Source organism: Scyliorhinus torazame, chromosome 7, assembly GCF_047496885.1.
Source record: "Scyliorhinus torazame isolate Kashiwa2021f chromosome 7, sScyTor2.1, whole genome shotgun sequence".
NCBI lineage: Eukaryota > Metazoa > Chordata > Chondrichthyes > Carcharhiniformes > Scyliorhinidae > Scyliorhinus > Scyliorhinus torazame.
The window spans coordinates 204,423,358-204,444,777 of NC_092713.1; the positions used below are offsets into that span (position 1 = coordinate 204,423,358).

At 45.6% G+C, this 21,420-nt stretch overlaps 1 protein-coding gene across 2 annotated transcripts in view; it reads right to left on the reverse strand.

The window, feature by feature from the left end:
- The window catches only part of kif20a (kinesin family member 20A), a 91,718-nt gene that overhangs the window by 55,635 nt on the left and 14,663 nt on the right, over positions 1-21,420 (reverse strand). For both annotated transcript variants that reach the window (XM_072511977.1, XM_072511976.1), the window contains exons 2-5: positions 14,696-14,977; positions 12,246-12,365; positions 7,607-7,745; positions 7,316-7,500 (exon numbers count right to left, since the gene is read on the reverse strand). In XM_072511977.1, the coding sequence (XP_072368078.1) occupies positions 7,316-7,500; positions 7,607-7,745; positions 12,246-12,365; positions 14,696-14,953 (702 nt within the window). In that variant the 5' untranslated portion in view covers positions 14,954-14,977. The remainder of the gene's footprint in view (positions 1-7,315; positions 7,501-7,606; positions 7,746-12,245; positions 12,366-14,695; positions 14,978-21,420) is intronic.

A 21,420-nucleotide genomic window follows, 5' to 3' on the forward strand; every position in this document is an offset into this window, starting at 1 on the left:
AGGGAGAGAAAGCAAAAAAGGTACAACACATAGCTGATCTGTATTTAAGCGAATCTCCAGCTATGGATAAACAGTGCACATCAACTTTTAACCAGCCTCTAGAAGGTGTAAAAGCAATGAGTTAAAAGTGATTGTTTCAGGACTATATGCATCTTTATTTCTGGTATCCCACATAATGGTGCAATTTTACAGCCATGTGGCGCGACCATGACCCGGCCATTAGATTGCGGGAGACCAAGATAGAGGACCACGCTGGGCACCGCTCGGTTTGCAATCTATCAACCCACGCCCATTGGCAAAATAAAAGATCCTGCCGTGGTGCAAAACCAATAATCACCATTCAAGGCCAATCTCCATACTATTAACGGGAACAGTTCCCTATTTAATGGCCTCCCAAGCAAGTGGTCATATGGGTGCCGATTAGTACATCTTTGGATGCTGCAGGGATCCGAGGAGGCAAGTAACCATCAACCCGGATATGGAGGGTCCCAGGGTGGAAGACACCACTGGTTGTCAGTCCCTCACCCTCGCCGATTCCTCACAGATAATACCAGGATGGACAATATGTTGGACCTCGCGGAAGCTGCCCTCGCTGTGATGCTAGCAGGCCCAGCCGTCAGCTAAGGCAGCTGCTGCAGCGTCGACACAGACTTGTGGGGGTGGGGCGGGGGGGGGGGGGGGCAGCAGCGATGGCCCAAGATACAGGCATCGCTGGTCTTTCGAACAGATGATAGACAGCATGTGGCGCAGGAGGCTCTGCCTCAACAAGGGCACGGTCCAGCACCTGTGCCATGTCCTTGCGGACTTGGCACCACGTGGAGGAGGATGATATCTGTCAATGAGGACCTTGCTAATGACGGCAGTATGGAGGCTGGAAACCGATGCAAAGACCCAATACAACGAGGTCCTTCCAGGCTGACAAGAGCGATGCACGAGACTGCTCACAATGCAATTCCGATACCTCAGCCGCTCTGGTGGTGCGCTGCAGTACACCTCCCAGAGGGCCGCCGCTTTGTGGTGATCTGCTGTGCCCTCCACAACTTGGCACAGCAGCAAGGCAACGTGCTGGAAGTGAAGGAACATGCAACGTCTGGAAGTGGACGAACATGCGGCCACCTCGGAGGATGAGGTGGTGCCAGACGAGGAGGAGCTGGAGGACAATCCTTGGGACGACCCGGAGGATGGTGGACAAGCGGCAGCGGCGAAGGTCTGGCATGTCCAGAGAGCCAGGGATGCTCATCCTTACCCGCTTCATATTGGACGTGGTTTTGTCGGTCATCTCACCTCCTCTCCCCTTTCCTCCCCCTCACCACCCTGTTCTACCCTCCCAGGGTCTGTGTAACATCACTCCAGGGTGATGGGACACTCCAGGGTGATGGGACTGTGTCGGCACTGTAGGCAGGTCACTGTCGAGGATGTGGGCGATGAAAACCCACTGAAGCAAATGGCAGGCATTCTCTGGGGCCGGATGGTCCCGGCTCACTTGCTGGCAGCACATGCCCCTGTGCTACCCTGTTCCGGGTGCTGACTCCGAGACGCACCGTTGTCAGGGGATGGAACTTGCAATGTGCCCAGAGAATCGTCCCATTGTCTTTTTGGTGTTTTTCTGGAGACCACCAAAATTCATTTACCTCCAGCCAGTTCCAATCACATGACCAATATTGGTATCACCCAGCCAAAATGGTTTGAAATCACTCGGTAATCCCAGAGCACAAACTATGAAGGAATTGCACAGGAGGTTTGGATTGGATTCAAATAGGCAATTCCCTGCATCTGGAATCATCAAATATGGAGTTCAAAGTCGAAAACTTTGGATGGTTCGGGCTTACTTACCTGGATATAGTCATCTAAGAACTGTTAAATGGCAGATAAACTGTTCCAATTCCTGGGTAACTATACATAATCAATCATACCGGCTGACCTCTCCCAATCCTTCAACTCCCCAACCACTCCCTGACATCCCTCAATCCACCGTACCCCATCACCCACCTTACCTTCTCTCCATTGCTTTTCAAAGTGGCTTTAGGACCTTTAAACTCTCTGCTTACTGGAATATGGCAGCTAGTACAATAGAAAGGGGGCGTGGCTGCTACAATGATTCTCTCCACTGCTTTGTGTGTGGATTACTGCACTGTGCAAGTTTGGAAGGATCCCAATTCAGACGATAGTACTGAAAAATCGTAGGAAGGCAAGTAGGTAAGTTTTTGTTTGATTAGAGTTGGAAATCGGGTTTCCAACCCAAGATTCGGGCCATTAGAGTCTGGGGGTCCACGGATTCTATGTTTGGAGTAAACTTTGAGTAATGGCAGGTATGAATTTCCCAAAGGGGTGTTGTCTAGGCATGTCCATTCAAGGGGAAGTTCCCCACCCAGGTTATTCAGCTTCATGGAAACTTAAGATAGTCCACTTCTGCAGCGAGTAAGCAATGGTCACCACCTTAGCCACCTTGAGAGTACCCATTTTAAAACACATCAGACGGTTTCATTAACACGTCCATGTTTGAAGTTATGAACAGGACATGCCTCCAATGGGCATGACAGATGTGCATCTTTTAATACACATGAAACTTTAAAACAAAATCTACTGGAAGTCAGCTAGCTTTTACAAACCATTAATAAACATAAAAGATTTTTCTCTATCAAGCATCATTGTTCCATAAATCTGTGGATCGTCAAATAACAATTGTTAAAAGATCTCAAGTTTAACACAGAAAATGCTGGAAATTCTCAGCAGGTCTGGCAGCATCTGTAGGAGAGAAAAGAGCTAACATTGAGTCCAGATGCCCCTTTGTAAGAGCATTTTTTCTTTTGTTTCAGATTTCAGCATCCACAGTAATTTGCTTTTATCAAGTTTAACACATCCTTTTCACCGAGCAAAATTAATCATTTTCATTGAAAGCACCAGTCCATCAACATTTCAGATTAGGTTAAAATAGGTGCTTGAAGAAAAGAGGGATAGGACATGCAGTCAGAGAAGACACATGGGATTAGGACTATTGCTCATGTGGAGAATAGACATGGTAATCCTATCAAAGCTTCGCAAATACAAAGATCAGTTCAAACTAGTTCATAAAATACATAAACAACATTAGAATACAAAGAGGTCTCTTGACCTAAACACAAGTAATGGAAACCTAGGTGGGCAACAAAAGAAGTGAATATACATTCAGCATAATAAACAAATCCAATGCTTTAGATGTTTTGATGGCAGCATAACACTCAATTTAAGGGGAATAGACAGGCAGTTCTGCGGACACAATCGAGACTCCAGGATGGTATGTTGCCTCCCTGGTGCAAGGGTCAAGGATGTCTCGGGGCGGCTGCAGGACATTCTGGGTGTGGGGGGGGGGGGTGAACAGGCAGCTGTCGTGGTGCACATAGGCACCAACGATATAGGTGAAAAACGGGACAAGGTCCTACAAGCTGAATTCAGGGAGTTAGGAGTTAAACTAAAAAGTAGGACCTCAAAAAGGTAGTAATCTCAGGATTGCTACCAGTGCCACGAGCTAGTCAGAGTAGGAATGTCAGGATAGATAGGATGAATGCGTGGCTCGAGAGATGGTGCAAGAGTGCAAATTCCTGGGACATTGGAACCGATTCTGGGAGAGGTGGGACCAGTACAAACCGGACGGTCTGCACCTGGGCAGGACTGGAACCGATGACCGGGGGGGGTTTGCTAGAGGTGTTGGGGAGAGTTTAAACTAATGTGGAAGGGGGATGGGAACCGATGCAGGAAGTTGGAAGGTAGCAAAACAGGGACAGAAACAAAAAGGCAGTAAGGGGGAAAGTGTAAGGCAGAGAAGCCATAGTCAAAAATCAAAAAAGGGTGACAGTACAAGGTACAGTGACTGAGGGGAGCTCAGTGAATAGGACCAGGAATACTAAAAGGAATAAAACGGGAAGTGAAAACATTAATGGTAAGCGACGCGGCAGGTTGTTACATGAAGATATGGGTTCAACGACAAGGAAAATTAGGAGAAAGGTTAAGAGGAAATATAACTTAGGAGAGGTTACTGATCGAGGTGTTAAGATTCAGAAAAGAGATAAAAAAGCCAACATAAGTGTACTTTACCTGAATGCTCGTAGTATTCGGAATAAGGTAAATGAGTTGATGGTGCAAATCATCGTGAATGACTATGATTTAGTGGCCATTACTGAAACATGGTTAAAGGATGGTCACGACTGGGAGTTAAATATCCACGGGTATCAAACTATTTGGAAGGACAAGAGTGGATGGTAAGGGAGGTGGTGGAACTCTGCTATTTAAGGATGACATCCGGGCAACAGTAAGGGATGAAATCGGTGCTATGGAGGATAAGGTTGAATCCATTTGGGTGGAAATCAGGAATAGTAAGGCGAAAAAGTCACTGATAGGAGTAGTCTATAGGCCACCAAATAGTAACATTATGGTGAGGCAGGCAATAAACAAAGAAATAACTGATGCATGTAGAAATGGTACAGCAGTTATCATGGGGGATTTTAATCTACATGTCGATTGGTTTAACCAGGTTGGTCAAGGCAGCCTTGAGGAGGAGTTTATAGAATGTATCCACGATAGTTTCCTAGAACAGTATGTAATGGAACCTACGAGGGAACAAGCGATCCTAGATCTGGTCCTGTGTAATGAGACAGGATTGATTAATGATCTCATAGTTAGGGATCCTCTCGGAAGGAGCGATCACAATATGGTGGAATTTAAAATACAGATGGAGGGTGAGAAGGTCAAATCAAACACTAGTGTTTTGTGCTGAAACAAAGGAGATTACAATGGGATGAGAGAAGAACTAGCTAAGGTAGACTGGGAGCAAAGACTTCATGGTGAAATAGTTGAGGAACAGTGGAGAACCTTCCAAGCGATTTTTCAGTGCTCAGCAAAGGTTTATACCAATAAAAAGGAAGGACGGTAGAAAGAGGGAAAATCGACCGTGGATATCTAAGGAAATAAGGGAGAGTATCAAATTGAAGGAAAAAGCATACAAAGTAGCAAAGATTAGTGGGAGACTAGAGGACTGGGAAATCTTTAGGGAGCAACAGAAAGCTACTAAAAAAGCTATAAAGAAGAGTAAGATAGATTATGAGAGTAAACTTGCTCAGAATATAAAAACAGGTAGTAAAAGTTTCTACAAATACATAAAACAAAAACAAAAAAAAAAGAGTGGCTAAGGTAAATATTGGTCCTTTAGAGGATGAGAAGAGAAATTTAATAATGGGAGATGAGGAAATGGCTGAGGAACTGAACAGGTTTTTTGGGGTCGGTCTTCACAGTGGAAGACACAAATAACATGCCAGTGACTGATGGAAATGAGGCTATGACAGGTGAGGACCTTGAGAGGATTGTTATCACTAAGGAGGTAGTGATGGGCAAGCTAATGGGGCTAAAGGTAGACAAGTCTCCTGGCCCTGATGGAATGCATCCCAGAGTGCTAAAAGAGATGACATGGGAAATTGCAAATGCACTAGTGATAATTTACCAAAATTCACTAGACTCCGGGGTGGTCCCAGCGGATTGGAAATTAGCAAACGTGACACCACTGTTTAAAAAGGGAGGTAGGCAGAAAGCGGGTAATTATAGGCTAGTGAGCTTAACTTCGGTAGTAGGGAAGATGCTGGAATCGATCATCAAGGAAGAAATAGCGAGGCATCTGGATGGAAATTGTCCCATTGGGCAGACGTAGCATGGGTTCATAAAGGGCAGGTCGTGCCTAACTAATTTAGTAGAATTTTGTGAGGACATTACCAGTGCGGTAGATAACGGGGAGCCAATGGATGTGGTATATCTGGATTTCCAGAAAGCCTTTGACAAGGTGCCACATAAAAGGTTGCTGCATAAGATAAAGATGCATGGCATTAAGGGGAAAGTAGTAGCATGGATAGAGGATTGGTTAATTAATAGAAAGCAAAGAGTGGGGATTAATGGGTGTTTCTCTGGTTGGCAATCAGTAGCTAGTGGTGTCCCTCAGGGATCAGTGTTGGGCCCACAACTGTTCACAATTTACATAGATGATTTGGAGTTGGGGACCAAGGGCAATGTGTCCAAGTTTGCAGACAACACTAAGATAAGTGGTAAAGCAAAAAGTGCAGAGGATACGGGAAGTCTGCAGAGGGATTTGGATAGGCTAAGTGAATGGGCTAGGGTCTGGCAGATGGAATACAATGTTGACAAATGTGAGGTTATCCATTTTGGTAGGAATAACAGCAAAAGGGATTATTATTTAAATGATAAAATATTAAAACATGCTGCTATGCAGAGAGACCTGGGTGCGCTAGTGCATGAGTCGCAAAAAGTTGATTTACAGGTGCAACAGGTGATTAAGAAGGCAAATGGAATTTTGTCCTTCATTGCTAGAGGGATGGAGTTTAAGACGAGGGAGGTTATGCTGCAATTGTATAAGGTGTTAGTGAGGCCACACCTGGAGTATTGTGATCAGTTTTGGTCTCATTACTTGAGAAAGGACGTACTGGCACTGGCACTGGAGGGTGTGCAGAGGAGATTCACTAGGTTAATCCCAGAGCTGAAGGGGTTGGATTACGAGGAGAGGTTGAGTAGACTGGGACTGTACTCATTGGAATTTAGAAGGATGAGGGGGGATCTTATAGAAACATATAAGATTATGAAGGGAATAGATAGGATAGATGCGGGCAGGTTGTTTCCACTGGCGGGTGAAAGCAGAACTAGGGGGCTTAGCCTCAAAATAAGGGGAAGTAGATTTACGAGGAACTTCTTCACCCAAAGGGTTGTGAATCAATGGAATTCCTTGCCCAGTAAATCCTCATTTAGTGAAGGAGCAGTAGAGGCTCCTTCATTAAATGTTTTTAAGATAAAGATAGATAGTTTTTTTAAGAATAAAGGGATTAAGGGTTATGGTGTTCAGGCCAGACAGTGGAGTTGAGTCCACAAAAGATCAGCCATGATCTCATTGAATGGTGGAGCAGGCTCGTGGGGCCAGATGGCCTACTCCTGCTTCTAGTTCTCATGTTCTTATGAAAGACGAAAGGCTGAATACAGTTTCTAGTACAATATTTTCTGTATTCATGTAATCATAGAGCATCATTGATACTAGCGAGTCCGAATGTGGGGTTGGATTCTCCATCCCGCCAGCCGGCCAATGGGGGTTTCCCCTTGTGGGCAGCCACATGTTGTCAGGAAATCCCCGGGCGCGAGTGCACTGCCGGCAAAACGGAGAATCCCACCAGCGGAGAATCCAGTCCAATGTCTAACATGGTGACCAAACAGCTCACACCTACAAGGCCTTATTATTGGAATATTGACATCTGAGGCACCATAATCAAGTTTTCAGTAGAAATTCAGCACTGACCTCTCTGATAACACCCAGTAATGAAAGTTTCTTCAGTTCTTCTTGTCTCACCATTTTGTTGTCCAGCTTAATTACATCATTACAGAGGTTAGGCTTCAGGTCCATCCTGGGATATAGTTTGCCTTGAATGCTGCTGAATACCACTGCCAATGATCGAGGGAGAATTCCATTGTCACGCCTGCTGCCTACAAATGAAAAAGGATCCAATAAATCATGCCCTTTGTGCAGTGCACCAAGCATATTAGTGAGATAAACCAAATATTTTAAAGCAGACACTAATTTGTATTTGACCTTGAATGGTATAGGTTTTTCCAGAGTTTGATACACCGTAGGTATAAACTAAGCAATTCTGTCCCTCAAGTGCATCCTTTACTAAGCTCTTCATGCCAACATCAAAGACCACTTTCTGGCTCGTCTCCGGGCCAAATATCTGAAGGAGCAAACAAAATATATGTTAATCAGAGCTGCGAAGAGCAAAGCTGTTAATAATTAGATCAATAATTAGATAATTAGAAACAAGAGTACTATCAATGACTTTAAAAATGAGGTGGCGAGAGAAATCAGGCTTTCTTGGAATTTCTAATTATGGGAGTTTTACCAATGAACTAGTGAAAGGCAAATGTGATGTCAATATAATAAGTGATGTATGGATACGTTAAGGTACAATGGACTGCAAGCTTGAAAATAAGTCTACAGGACAAAAGAACATAATTCAAATGAGAAGAAAAAAGGACATAATTTAAATGAGAAAAAATGAATTCATGGTAAATATACAAGCAAGCAATTACAAAGGCTTTATCACAAGAGAATTTGGCTTTATCACAAGAGAATTTGAGTGTAGGAATAGCGAAGTCTTGCTACAATTGTATAGAACCAGGAGTGCTGAGCAGTTTTGGTTCCCTTATATTAGGAAGGATATGAAAATGAAAAGAAAATCGCTTATTGTCACAAGTAGGCTTCAAATGAAGTTACTGTGAAAAGCCCCTAGTCGCCACATTCCGGCACCTGTTCGGGGAGACTGGTACGGGAATTGAACCGTGCTGCTGGCCTGCTTTCCAAGCCAGCGATTTAGCCCTGTGCTATTATTGTCGTAGAGGAAATGCAGCGAAGGTTCACCGACTAGTCCCCAGGATGGCAGGACTGTCCGATGAAGATAGATTGGGGGAACTCTGGAGTTTTGAAGAATGGGAGGTGATTGGCAGATTTCTAAATACCAAAAGGCAAAGAGATATGGGGATAGTGTGGGGAAAGGCATCGAAGTGGATGATCAGCCATGATCATATCGAGTAGCAGAAAAGGCTCAATAGGCTGACTGGCCTAATCCGGTTCCTATCAAGTGGAAGAAATTATAAAAATGTTAGTGGCGTGGAGAAAAGTGCTCGATAGACAGGGCGAATTAGAAAGTAATATCAGAAGTAAAATGAGCCAATTGGAAATGGTCATTTTTAATCCAGTATAGACCTATCCCCAGGGAAATTGAGGGGGCAGCAATCAGATAAAGCCACAGGTTATTGAAGAATATCCAATGAGGTGCGATGGGTAATCATGATTCCCCAGCTTCCTGGATTATTATAAGAAGATTGCCTCAGACCTTTCCCTTCCTACCCTCCCCAACAGTTAGGCAAGGTGGTCCACAAGCAATAGAAGAACAAATGGGAGCAGAAGGTCATCCAGTCACTTGACGGGCAAACTTCTATATTCTGATGAAATCACCATTTTTTGGCGGTATGTTCTGCAAGTTAGCAGCTGTGGAGTGACAATTCATTGACTGGAGATTGTAACATTTAAAGCACCAACTGTCCAGGGGTGATACATCAGATTCTGCCCGGTATTTTAAATAGGTCACTCAGATCAGTTCAAAGGTCAGTGAACAGCAGTTAGGCAAAGAGTCAGGAGCAGTTGAGAAGGTGCTGGCTAACTCCTTACAGCTGAAGTGTGTGGTTAAGTGGAAATTAGTTGGGGGCTCAGAAAAGCCTCAGGAGCCATTTGGCACCTCCGTACTGTTGGGGCTCCGGGAAGCCCAAAGGGAGCTGAGAAAGCCTCTCAAGGTCGCTGGTCTGTGCTGCTGGACAGTTGGGCTTGGGGAAGGGCCTGTTGCAACTATCAGCTCAGTGGAATCAAAAAGATGTTTATAGAGAGCTGGCAGTTGGGCAAAGAAAAGCCTGTAAACAGTGTTGGAATCCCTCCTTTTAATTTCCCCTTGTTCCAGTTTTTTTTATTTTTTTATTTAATTTACGTTTGGTCCGTGGACCTATAATTGGGATTTGCATTTAAGCAGTGGACTCAAGCTGAAGCAGCCTGCTAATCAGGACAGTGTGTTTCAGGTTTTGTATTTTGGAGAGGAGAAAACAGGCTCATCGGTGTTTAAGAACCAGCTTTGGAGGAAGTTGGTTTGATTGGTTGGCTGGCAACCTGTGGGTATGTCAGGGACAGTGTTCTGCCTGACAACAGTCAGTGAGTTAAAATGATCTTGAATCGACAAAGAAAGCCTGGCCAGAGAAAACCATCTCAATCCTAGAAGTAAGAAATATATGTACATAAATAATAGTGGGGCGAGTGTTTTTTTGGGGAAAAGGGGCATTAGGAGTCAGTTACATTTTATCAGTTTAATTATATTTGTGTTAACTTTACAAACCTGGTGACTGCAGTTTAATTGGGCTTAGCCAAGGTCCTCAGGTATTTTCAAATAAATAGCACGATTTAGATGGGGAAAAATAGAGTTCCATTTTGCGCGTTTTTAGCAAGGCGTCTGTTTTGGGTGCATTTAGCAGGGCACTTCTCACAGGACATTTCTTTTTCGCCTCGATGGAACGCCCAGCCAAAGTTGCACTTGCCTTCATTTCCTGCATTGACGAGCTCAGCTAGTCAGTATAGGAAGAGCTCGGTGCCATTTTTAAATGCCGCCCCAATCTCTGGATTCCACCACAGGGAGGCTGCAACCGGGCGCCAATCAGTGCTGCATAGGGTGCTGGGGAGGCCACACCTAGAGTACGGTGTAGTTTTGGTCTCCTTACTTGAGAAAGGATGTACTGGCACTGGAGGTGGTGCAGAGGAGATCCACTAGAAACTCGAACTAGGGGGCATAGCCTCAAAATAAGGGGCAGCAGATTTAGGACTGAGTTGAGGAGGAAGTTCTTCACTCAAAGGGTGTGAATCTGTGAATTCCTGTCCAGTGAAGCAGTGAAGGCTACCTCGTTGAATGTTTTTTTACGGCAAAGATAGATGGAGTTTTGAACAGTAAAGGAATTAAGGGTTATGGTGAGCGGGCGGGCAAGTGGAGCTGAGTCCACAAAAAGATCAGCCATGATCTTACTGAATGGCAGAGCAGGCTCAAGGAATCAGATGGCCTACTCCTGATTCTTATGTTCATTGCCTGGCACTTGTGTGGCACAAATGTAACTTGCCCACTTGTCAGTCCAAGCCTGGATTTTATCCAGATCATGCTGCATTTGGACATGGACTGCTTCAATATCGGAGGAGTCGCGAATGGTGCTGAACATCTCCACTTCTGATCTTATGATTCAAGGGGTCATTGATGAAACAGCTGAAGATGGTTGGGCCCAGGACACTACCCTAAGGAAATTCTGCAGTGATGTGCTGGAGCCAAGATTATTGGCCTCCAACCACCACAACCATCTTCCTTTGTGCCAGGGATGACTTCAAGCAGCAGAGACTTTTCCCCCCGATTCGCATTGACTCCAGCTTAGGTAGTGCTCCTTGATGCCATACTCGGTCAAATGCTGCCTTGATGTCAAGGGCAGTCACTCTCACCTCACCTCTGGAGTTCAGCTCTTTTGTGCACGTTTGAACCAAGGTTGTAGTGAGGTCAGGAACCCAACTGAGCGGAACCCAACGAAGCGTCCATGAGCAGGTTATTGCTGAATCAATGCCACTTGATAGCACTGTTGTTGACGACACCTTCCATCACTTTGCTGATGATGGAAAGTACAATGATAGGGAGGTAATTGGCTGGGTTAAATTTGTCCTGCGTCTTGTGTACAGGACACCCTGGGCAATGTTTCTCATTGCCGGGTAGATGCCAGCGTTGTAACTGTACTGGAACAACGGGGGTGCGGCAAGTTCTGGAGCACAAGTCTTCAGTACTATCGCTGGGATATTGTCAGGGGCCATAGCTGTTGCATCGTCAGCTGTTTCTTGATGTCACGTGGAGTGAATCGTATTGGCTAAAGATTGACATGTGATGCTGGAGACTTCCAGAGGAGACCAAGATGGATCATTCACTCGGCACTTCTAACTGAAGATTATTGCGAATGCCTCAGCCTTGTCTTTTGCACATATGTGCTGGGCTCCTCCACCATTGAGGATAGGATAGTTGTGGAGCCTCCTCCTCCAGTGAGTTGTTTAATCGTTCACCACTATTTTATTTTATTTTTTAAAAATCAAATATGGATGGAGCTTTTGAACAGGATTGAAAATCAGCCCATTGCAAAGTGATTTACTCTCGTCGGTGGGATTTATTGAAGGGAAACTGAGTATACTTGGCCTTTGGGTTGGACGAATGGCAGTTGTATTAGAGGAACCGGCTCTTTGTCCCTTGTCAACTGGAAAGACACTACCAACGACATTTTGAGACAGTTTAATTGCTCACTCTAGGGAGGTCAGCACACGGAGTGATGATAATCTGCATTCAGGAATGAATACAGTACATTAACCTGCTTCACTTAAACTCCCACATAGCCCAATTACTTTCACTCCCCCACCGTGTTGTCTTAAATGAGATTCCCTTGTATCAAAAACAGAAGATGGGGAAAGAAAAAGGGAACATGAAAGTTAATCTCAATTTAAATCCTACTGAAAGAAAAAGGGAACATGCAAGTGGATCTCAATTTAAATGCAACAACCTACGGAAAACAAAAGATTGGCTCACTGCTGGCACAGCTGATTAAAATATCTAATTTCCATTTCAAACCTGAGAAAAGGTGAATTGATGCACAGCTTGGCCAATCCCCCGCTCAGAGCTCCGCATGGCAAATGAGTCCTTAGGAGCTCGCAGCACAAGTGTCTCAGAATCCTCAATGCGAACACAATCCTGTGGGGAATTCAGAAATATTCAATTATGCAACGGTTTCCAGAATTTAAAGCTAGGAGTGGTAAAAGATTAAATTAGATTTGTGTTCATGTTTCATTATCCCAACTCAACCGACATTCAGGGCAATCTGAAAGAGTGGGAAGGAAAGAAGAACTGATTCAGTTCCAATTGGTTTCCCTTGGGATAACAATGTTCCATTCTATGGTAAGCATTGACCTTCATGCTTCACATTTGAGGAAATAATTCAGTAATGCCAGATATCATGACACTCCAAGGGAAAGCTACTGTGCACAAATAGAGCCTCATTAACAGGACAATGAATGGAATAACTAGACCCAAAATATACAATGGGAATAATTAATTGTGGAACAGAAAGACAACAAACTGCCCACAGGCTTGTCAAAGTATATCAAGCTGCATGGTCACTCGCACGGGTACCCAATGTATAAAGAATTATTTTACTTTGTGGCAAGCTCCAATCCACTTACTTAGTGGCAAGCTCAGAGACCTGACAAACAAAGAGGCTGGTTGTCGATGGCAAATGATTGAGGATATTAAAACTGACCTATCCACAAACTTGCAGATAATAAAAGATGTGCATGGGAGTTGGGATTTTAGATCAGACATACAAAGCTCATTTAGATAAATTGGGAGAATGAGCCCATATATGGCAGAGGTCCCATTAACACAGATTTCTTTCTGGAACATGAAATGCAGAGGGTCCTGCTAGGGAATACAGAGCAGGGCAGTAACCTGAAGGCCAGAGCTGATTAAATAATTGAGGTGTTCAACAAGTATGACGAATCTATCCGGAAAACAATTAAGAGTTTGGGGTTATACTGCTAAGACAATTTAACATAAAACCTAAAGCACTTTAGGCGGCACGGTGGCACAATGGTAACACTGCCGCCTCACAGCTCCAGGGACCTAGGTTCAATTCCAGCCTCGGGCGATTGCCTGTGTGGAGTTAGTGCATTTGCCCCATGTCTGCCTGGGTTTCTTCCGGGTGTTCCGGTTTCTTCCCACAGTCCAAAGAAGTGTACATTAGATGGATTGGTCATGCTAAATTGCCCCTTAGTGTCCAAAAGGTTAGGTGGGGTTACTGGGATAGGGTGGAGGCGTGGGCTTAAGTAGGGTACTCTTTCCAAGGGTCAGTGCAGGCTCAATGGGCCAAATGACCTCCTTCTGCTGTAGGGATTCTATTCTATGATATGCTTATACTGCACAACAACCTTGTACAGCCACACTTAGAATATTAGAAAGAACTTTACAGCACAGAAACAGGCCAGTTGACAATTGCTTTACGCCCATGTTCAGGTTCCACATTAGCTTCCTCCCATCTTACTTCAGTTTATTCCATCAATGTGTCCTTCTATTTGTTTCTCAAAGTGCTTCAATCATTCAATCGGGTGGCACATATTCACCACTGAGTATACATTGCGTGCTCATCCCATGCATGGAAGGGGATGATGAAGGCTTTGGAAATGTATATAGAGGCTTGCGGTTTTTAAACTATCCGGATGTGGTGATTAAGTTAAGAGATGTCTTATCAGAAAAATAAAAGAATCAGGGAAATAGATTTTTTAAGTGATAATAGGATTTAATTCTATGAGAGAACCAGGGAGCATGTGTATGGATTTTTAAATGCCTGTGGGGATTTCTTTTCAAATAAAAGGTAGTGAGATATTCATGGGTTTGGTGGTCTCCCAAGGCTTCATTGCCTTTGGAATCAACATCTTGTTCTTTGTAAGTTACATAAATGTTTGCACAGAACAGCAACCAAGAGGTACCAAGCAGGCCACTCAAGTTGTCCCCTTCAAATTACTGTGTTTGCATGGCTGCACAAAATATTTACAGTTACAACATTCAAATGAACAGGCCATGCACACTGGAAAACTGAGAGAGCACATTGGTCAGAGAAGAATTTCCCAGCATTTTCCCACAAATTGGCCTACGGTTATCGGTCTCTTGAAGGAACTTCCAAGACTACCTGGAGAGTGGGTGGTGTACACGGCTGCACTATATCTGGATGGTACAGGAGAAGTGGAATGGTTTGTATGATTCAATACTCTTTCATGGGATGAAGACATCGCTGGAAATGACAGTATTTGTTGCCCATCTCTAATCACCCTGGAGGGCTTGAGACCATTTCAAAGGGCAGTTAAGAGTCAACCACAATGCTGGGGGTTCTGGGGTCACATGAAGACCAGATAAGGCAAGGACAGCAGATTTCCTTTATAGGACATTGGTGAACCAGATGGGCTTTCTGGCAATCGATCACTGAAATTGAAAAGAACGTTATAAATGAAACCTTTGAATCTGCCACTGACCTGTGATTCTCCTTTCTCAAGCTCGGTCTCAGTGAATGGTCTAACCCGGAGGTAAACCTTCATTCTACCTTCTGGAGAGGTCTCCACAAGAGTTTGCCCTGCATCACGGCAATTTGGTACGTTGGCTCCGGGTGAGATGACAGAGAGTTCTGGAAACAATTGCTTATTCACAACGTTCACATCAACAGCAGTTGATTCCCAAACGCCAACCTCCTCCTCATCAGAGAGCCCATTCGGAGAAATTAGTCCTGTGGCCATTTCAATTGCAGCTTCGTCTCTGTACTGAAATACAAATCGTACAATTAAAGTCCTGCCTCACAACATTTCATGCTTTTTCTTATTGAGTCAGGGGATGCAGAAAATATCAATAGATTTGCAAAATGTAACTTTCATCCTTGAAGAATAGATTACCAAGTATCTTTGTGCAATATTGGATTCATTCAAAGGATGTGGATGTCACTAGCAAAACCAGTATTTATTCCCCATCCCTGTGCAACTGAGTGGCTAGCTAGACCATTTCAGAACACGTATACAAATCTGGTGCCACATATGGGCCAAAGCAGGCAAACACAGTAGATGGTCTTTCCCAAAACAAAACAAATGAACCGAATGAAATTTTTTTTAAATTAAATATATTTTATTGAAATATTTTTCCCTGAGCAACATTTTTCCCGCTTACAAAACAAACATAGAACATAGAACAATACAGCGCAGTACAGGCCCTTCGGCCCACGATGTTGCACCGAAACAAAAGCCATCTAACCTACATTATGCCATTATCATCCATATGTTTATCCAATAAACTTTTAAATGCCCTCAATGTTGGCGAGTTCACTACTGTAGCAGGTAGGGCATTCCACGGCCTCACTACTCTTTGCGTAAAGAACCTACCTCTGACCTCTGTCCTATATCTATTACCCCTCAGTTTAAAGTTATGTCCCCTCGTGCCAGCCATTTCCATCCGCGGGAGAAGGCTCTCACTGTCTACCCTATCTAACCCCCTGATCATGTTGTATGCCTCTATTAAGTCTCCTCTTAATCTTCTTCTCTCCAACGAAAACAACCTCAAGTCCATCAGCCTTTCCTCATAAGATTTTCCCTCCATACCAGGCAACATCCTGGTAAATCTCCTCTGCACCCGCTCCAAAGCCTCCACGTCCTTCCTATAATGCGGTGACCAGAACTGTACGCAATACTCCAAATGCGGCCGTACCAGAGTTCTGTACAGCTGCAACATGACCTCCCGACTCCGGAACTCAATCCCTCTACCAATAAAGGCCAACACTCCATAGGCCTTCTTCACAACCCTATCAACCTGGGTGGCAACTTTCAGGGATCTATGTACATGGACACCTAGATCCCTCTGCTCATCCACACTTTCAAGAACTTTACCATTAGCCAAATATTCCGCATTCCTATTATTCCTTCCAAAGTGAATCACCTCACACTTCTCTACATTAAACTCCATTTGCCACCTCTCAGCCCAGCTCTGCAGCTTATCTATATCCCTCTGTAACCTGCTACATCCTTCCACACTATTGACAACACCACCGACTTTAGTATCGTCTGTAAATTTACTCACCCACCCTTCTGCGCCTTCCTCGAGGTCATTGATAAAAATGACAAACAGCAACGGCCCCAGAACAGATCCTTGTGGTACTCCACTTGTGACTGTACTCCATTCTGAACATTTCCCATCAACCACCACCCTCTGTCTTCTTTCAGCTAGCCAATTTCTGATCCACATCTCTAAATCACCCTCAATCCCCAGCCTCCGTATTTTTTGCAATAGCCTACCGTGGGGAACCTTATCAAACGCTTTGCTGAAATCCATATACACCACATCAACTGCTCTACCCTCGTCTACCTGTTCAGTCACCTTCTCAAAGAACTCAATAAGGTTTGTGAGGCATGACCTACCCTTCACAAAGCCATGCTGACTATCCCTGATCATATTATTCCTATCTAGATGATTATAAATCTTGTCTCTTATAATCCCCTCCAAGACTTTACCCACTACAGACGTGAGGCTCACCGGTCTATAGTTGCCGGGGTTGTCTCTGCTCCCCTTTTTGAACAAAGGGACCACATTTGCTGTCCTCCAGTCCTCTGGCACTATTCCTGTAGCCAATGATGACATAAAAATCAAAGCCAAAGGTCCAGCAATCTCTTCCCTGGCCTCCCAGAGAATCCTAGGATAAATCCCATCAGGTCCCAGGGACTTATCTATTTTCAGCCTGTCCAGAATTGCCAACACCTCTTCCCGACGTACCTCAATGCCATCTATTCTATTAGCCTGGGGCTCAGCATTCTCCTCCACAACATTATCTTTTTCCTGAGTGAATACTGACGAAAAATATTCATTTAGTATCTCGCCTATCTCTTCAGACTCCACACACAATTTCCCATCCCTGTCCTTGACTGGTCCTACTCTTTCGCTTATTCCTGACATACCTATAGAAAGCTTTTGGGTTTTCCTTGATCCTTCCTGCCAAATACTTCTCATGTCCCCTCCTTGCTCGTCTTAGCTCTCTCTTTAGATCCTTCCTCGCTACCTTGTAACTATCCATCGCCCCAACCGAAACTTCACACTTCATCTTCACATAGGCCTCCTTCTTCCTCTTAACAAGAGATTCCACTTCCTTGGTAAACCACGGTTCCCTCGCTCGACGCCTTCCTCCCTGTCTGACCGGTACATACTTATCAAGAACACGCAGTAGCTGATCCTTGAACAAGCCCCACTTATCCAGTGTGCCCAACACTTGCAGCCTACTTCTCCACCTTATCCCCCCCCCCCCCCCCCCCCAAGTCACGTCTAATGGCATCATAATTGCCCTTCCCCCAGATATAACTCTTGCCCTGCGGTGTATACTTATCCCTTTCCATCATGAACGTAAACGTCACCGAATTGTGGTCACTGTCCCCAAAGTGCTCTCCTACCTCCAAATCCAACACCTGGCCTGGTTCATTACCCAAAACCAAATCCAACGTGGCCTCGCCTCTTGTTGGCCTGTCAACATATTGTTTCAGGAAACCCTCCTGCACACACTGTACAAAAAACAACCCATCTATTGTACTCAAACTATATCTTTTCCAGTCAATATTTGGAAAGTTAAAGTCTCCCATAATAACTACCCTGTTACTTTCGCTCATATCCAGAATCATCTTCGCCATCCTTTCCTCTACATCCCTAGAACTATTAGGAGGCCGATAAAAAACTCCCAACAGGGTGACCTCTCCTTTCCTGTTTCTAACTTCAGCCCATACTACCTCGGAAGAAGAGTCCCCATCTAGCATCCTCTCCGCCACCGTAATACTGCTCTTGACTAGCAGCGCCACACCTCCCCCTCTTTTGCCTCCTTCTCTGAGCTTACTAAAACACCTAAACCCCGGAACCTGCAACATCCATTCCTGCCCCTGCTCTATCCATGTCTCCGAAATGGCCACAACATCGAAGTCCCAGGTACCAACCCATGCTGCCAGTTCCCCTACCTTGTTTCGTATACTCCTGGCATTGAAGTAGACACACTTCAAACCACCTACCTGAACACTGGCCCCCTCCTGCGACGTCAAATCTGTGCTCCTGACCTCTATACTCTCATTCTCCTTTACCCTAAAACTACAATCCAGGTTCCCATGCCCCTGCTGCATTAGTTTAAACCCCCCCAAAGAGCACTAACAAATCTCCCCCCCAGGATATTTGTGCCCCTCAGGTTCAGATGTAGACCATCCTGTCTGTAGAGGTCCCACCTTCCCCAGAAAGAGCCCCAGTTATCCAGAAATCTGAATCCCTCCCGCCTGCACCATCCCTGTAGCCACGTGTTTAAATGCGCTCTCTCCCTATTCCTCATCTCACTATCACGTGGCACGGGCAACAACCCAGAGATAACAACTCTGTTTGTTCTAGTTCGGAGCTTCCATCCTAGCTCCCTGAAAGCCTGCCTGACATCCTTGTCCCCTTTCCTACCTATGTCGTTAGTGCCAATGTGGACCACGACTTGGGGCTGCTCCCCCTCCCCCCTAAGGACCCGGAAAACACGATCCGAGACATCACGTACCCTTGCACCTGGGAGGCAACATACCAAACGTGAGTCTCTCACGCTTCCACAAAATCTCCTATCTGTGCCCCTGACTATAGAGTCCCCAATTACTAATGCCCTGCTCCTCTCCCCCCTTCCCTTCTGAGCAACAGGGACAGACTCCATGCCAGAGGCCCGTACCCCATGGCTTACCCCTGGTAAGTCGTCCCCCCCACAAGTAGCCAAAGCGGTATACTAGTTTCTCAGGGGAACGACCGCAGGGAAACCCTGCACTGACTGCTTTTTCCCAGTCCCTCTTACAGTTACCCACCGAAACGATAACAATAACAAAACAGAATTTTTTTAAACTTAATAATAATAATAATAATAATATACAAGTAACAAAACCTCGTACTCTATTGACCTATACTCAACTAAGCCTCCTCTCCCCCCCCCTCCCCCCTGGGTTGCTGCTGCTGGTCATCTGTCTTCCCTCTAACGTTCCCCTAGGTAGTCGAGAAATGGCTGCCACCGCCTGGTGAACCCTTGAGCTGATCCTCTCAGGGCAAACTTTATCTGCTCCAGTTTAATGAACCCCGCCATATCGTTTACCCAGGCCTCCAGTCCGGGGGGTTTCGCCTCCTTCCACATGAGTAGGATCCTACGCCGGGCTACTAGGGACGCAAAGGCCACAACGTCGGCCTCTTTCGCCTCCTGCACTCCCGGCTCTTCCGCAACTCTAAGTAGAGCTAACCCCCAGCCTGGTTTGACCCGGGCCTTCACCACCTGCAAAATCACTCCAGTCACTCCCTTCCAATACCCTTCCAGTGCCGGGCACGCCCAAAACATGTGCGTGGTTTGCCGGGCTCCCGCCACACCTCCCACATTTGTCCTCCACTCCAAAGAACCTGCTCAATCTTGCTCCCGTTATGTGTGCTCTATGTAGCACCTTAAATTGAATCAGGCTAAGCCTGGCACATGAGGAAGAGGAATTCACCCTGCTTAGGGCATCAGCCCACATACCCTCCTCTATCTCCTCCCCTAATTCTTCTTCCCACTTTCCTTTTAGTTTGCCCACCGACTCCTCCCCCTCTTCCCTCAACTCTCGATAAATCTCTGACACCTTGCCCTCTCCGACCCACACCCCTGAAAGCACCCTGTCCTGTATCCCCTGTGTCGGGAGCAACGGAAATTCCCTCACCTGCATATATCTTAAGAAATTTCCCCGGGGCAACTTATACTTTTCCTCCAATGCTCCCAAGCTCGCAAAAGTCCCATCTATAAATAAATCTCCCACTCTCCTAATTCCCAACTGGTACCAGCTCTGAAATCCTCCATCCATTCTTCCTGGGGCGAACCTATGGTTGTTTCTGATAGGGGACCCCACCAGGGCTCCCCACACCCCTCTCTGTCGCCTCCACTGTCCCCAGATATTCAGTGTTGCCGCCACCACCGGGTTTGTGGTGTACTTTTTCGGTGAGAACGGTAGCAGCGCTGTCACCAGCGCCTCTAGACTCATCCCTTTACAGGACCTTCTCTCCAGCCTTTTCCACGCCGCTCCCTCACCCTCCATCATCCATCTACATATCATTGCCACATTGGCAGCCCAATAATAATCTCCCAAGTTCGGTAGTGCCAGTCCTCCTCTGTCCCTACTGCGCTGAAGGAACCCCCTCCTTACTCTCGGAACTTTCCCTGCCCACACAAAGCTCATAATGCTCCTATCTATTTTATTAAAAAAGGTCCTGGTGATTAAAATAGGGAGACATTGAAATACAAATAAGAACCTCGGGAGGACCATCATCTTAATTGCTTGCACCCTGCCCGCCAGCGATAAAGGCTGCATGTCCTCTTAAAGTCCTCCTCCATTTGTTCTACCAGCCGTGTCAGATTAAGTCTGTGCAAGGTTCCCCAGCTCCTAGCGATCTGAATCCCCAAGTATCGGAAGTTTCTTTCCACTTTCCTTAGCGGTAAGCCTTCTATCTCTCTACTCTGGTCCCCTGGATGTATCACATATAATTCACTCTTCCCCATGTTTAACCTATACCCCGAAAATTCCCCGAACCTCCTCAAGATTCGCATAACCTCTATCATCCCCCCGCGGGGTCCGACACTTATAGCAATAGGTCATCCGCGTATAACGAGACTCGGTGTTCTTCTCCCCCTCTAGTCACCCCTCTCCATTTCCTGGAGTCTCTCAACGCCATGGCCAGGAGGTTCAATTGCCAACGCAAACAACAATGGAGACAGCGGGCATCCCTGTCTTGTTCCCCTATATAATCGGAAATACTCCGATCTATGTCGACCTGTAACTACGCTTGCCGTTGGTGCCCCATCAAGTAGTCTAACCCAGCGAATAAACCCGTTCCCAAACCTCCTTAACACTTCCCATAAATACTCTCACTCCACCCTATCAAATGCCTTCTCTGCGTCCATTGCCGCCACTATCTCTGCCTCCCCCTCCACTGAGGGCATCATTATCACCCCTAATAGCCGTCGCACGTTAACATTCAATTGTCTCCCTTTTACGAACCCTGTCTGGTCTTCGTGCACCACCCCTGGGACACAGTCCTCTATCCTCGATGCCAGCACCTTTGCTAGCAGTTTGGCGTCCACGTTCAATAGTGAAATAGGGCTATAAGACCCACACTGCATCGGATCTTTGTCCCTCTTCAAAATTAGCGATATCGTCGCCTCCGGCATTGT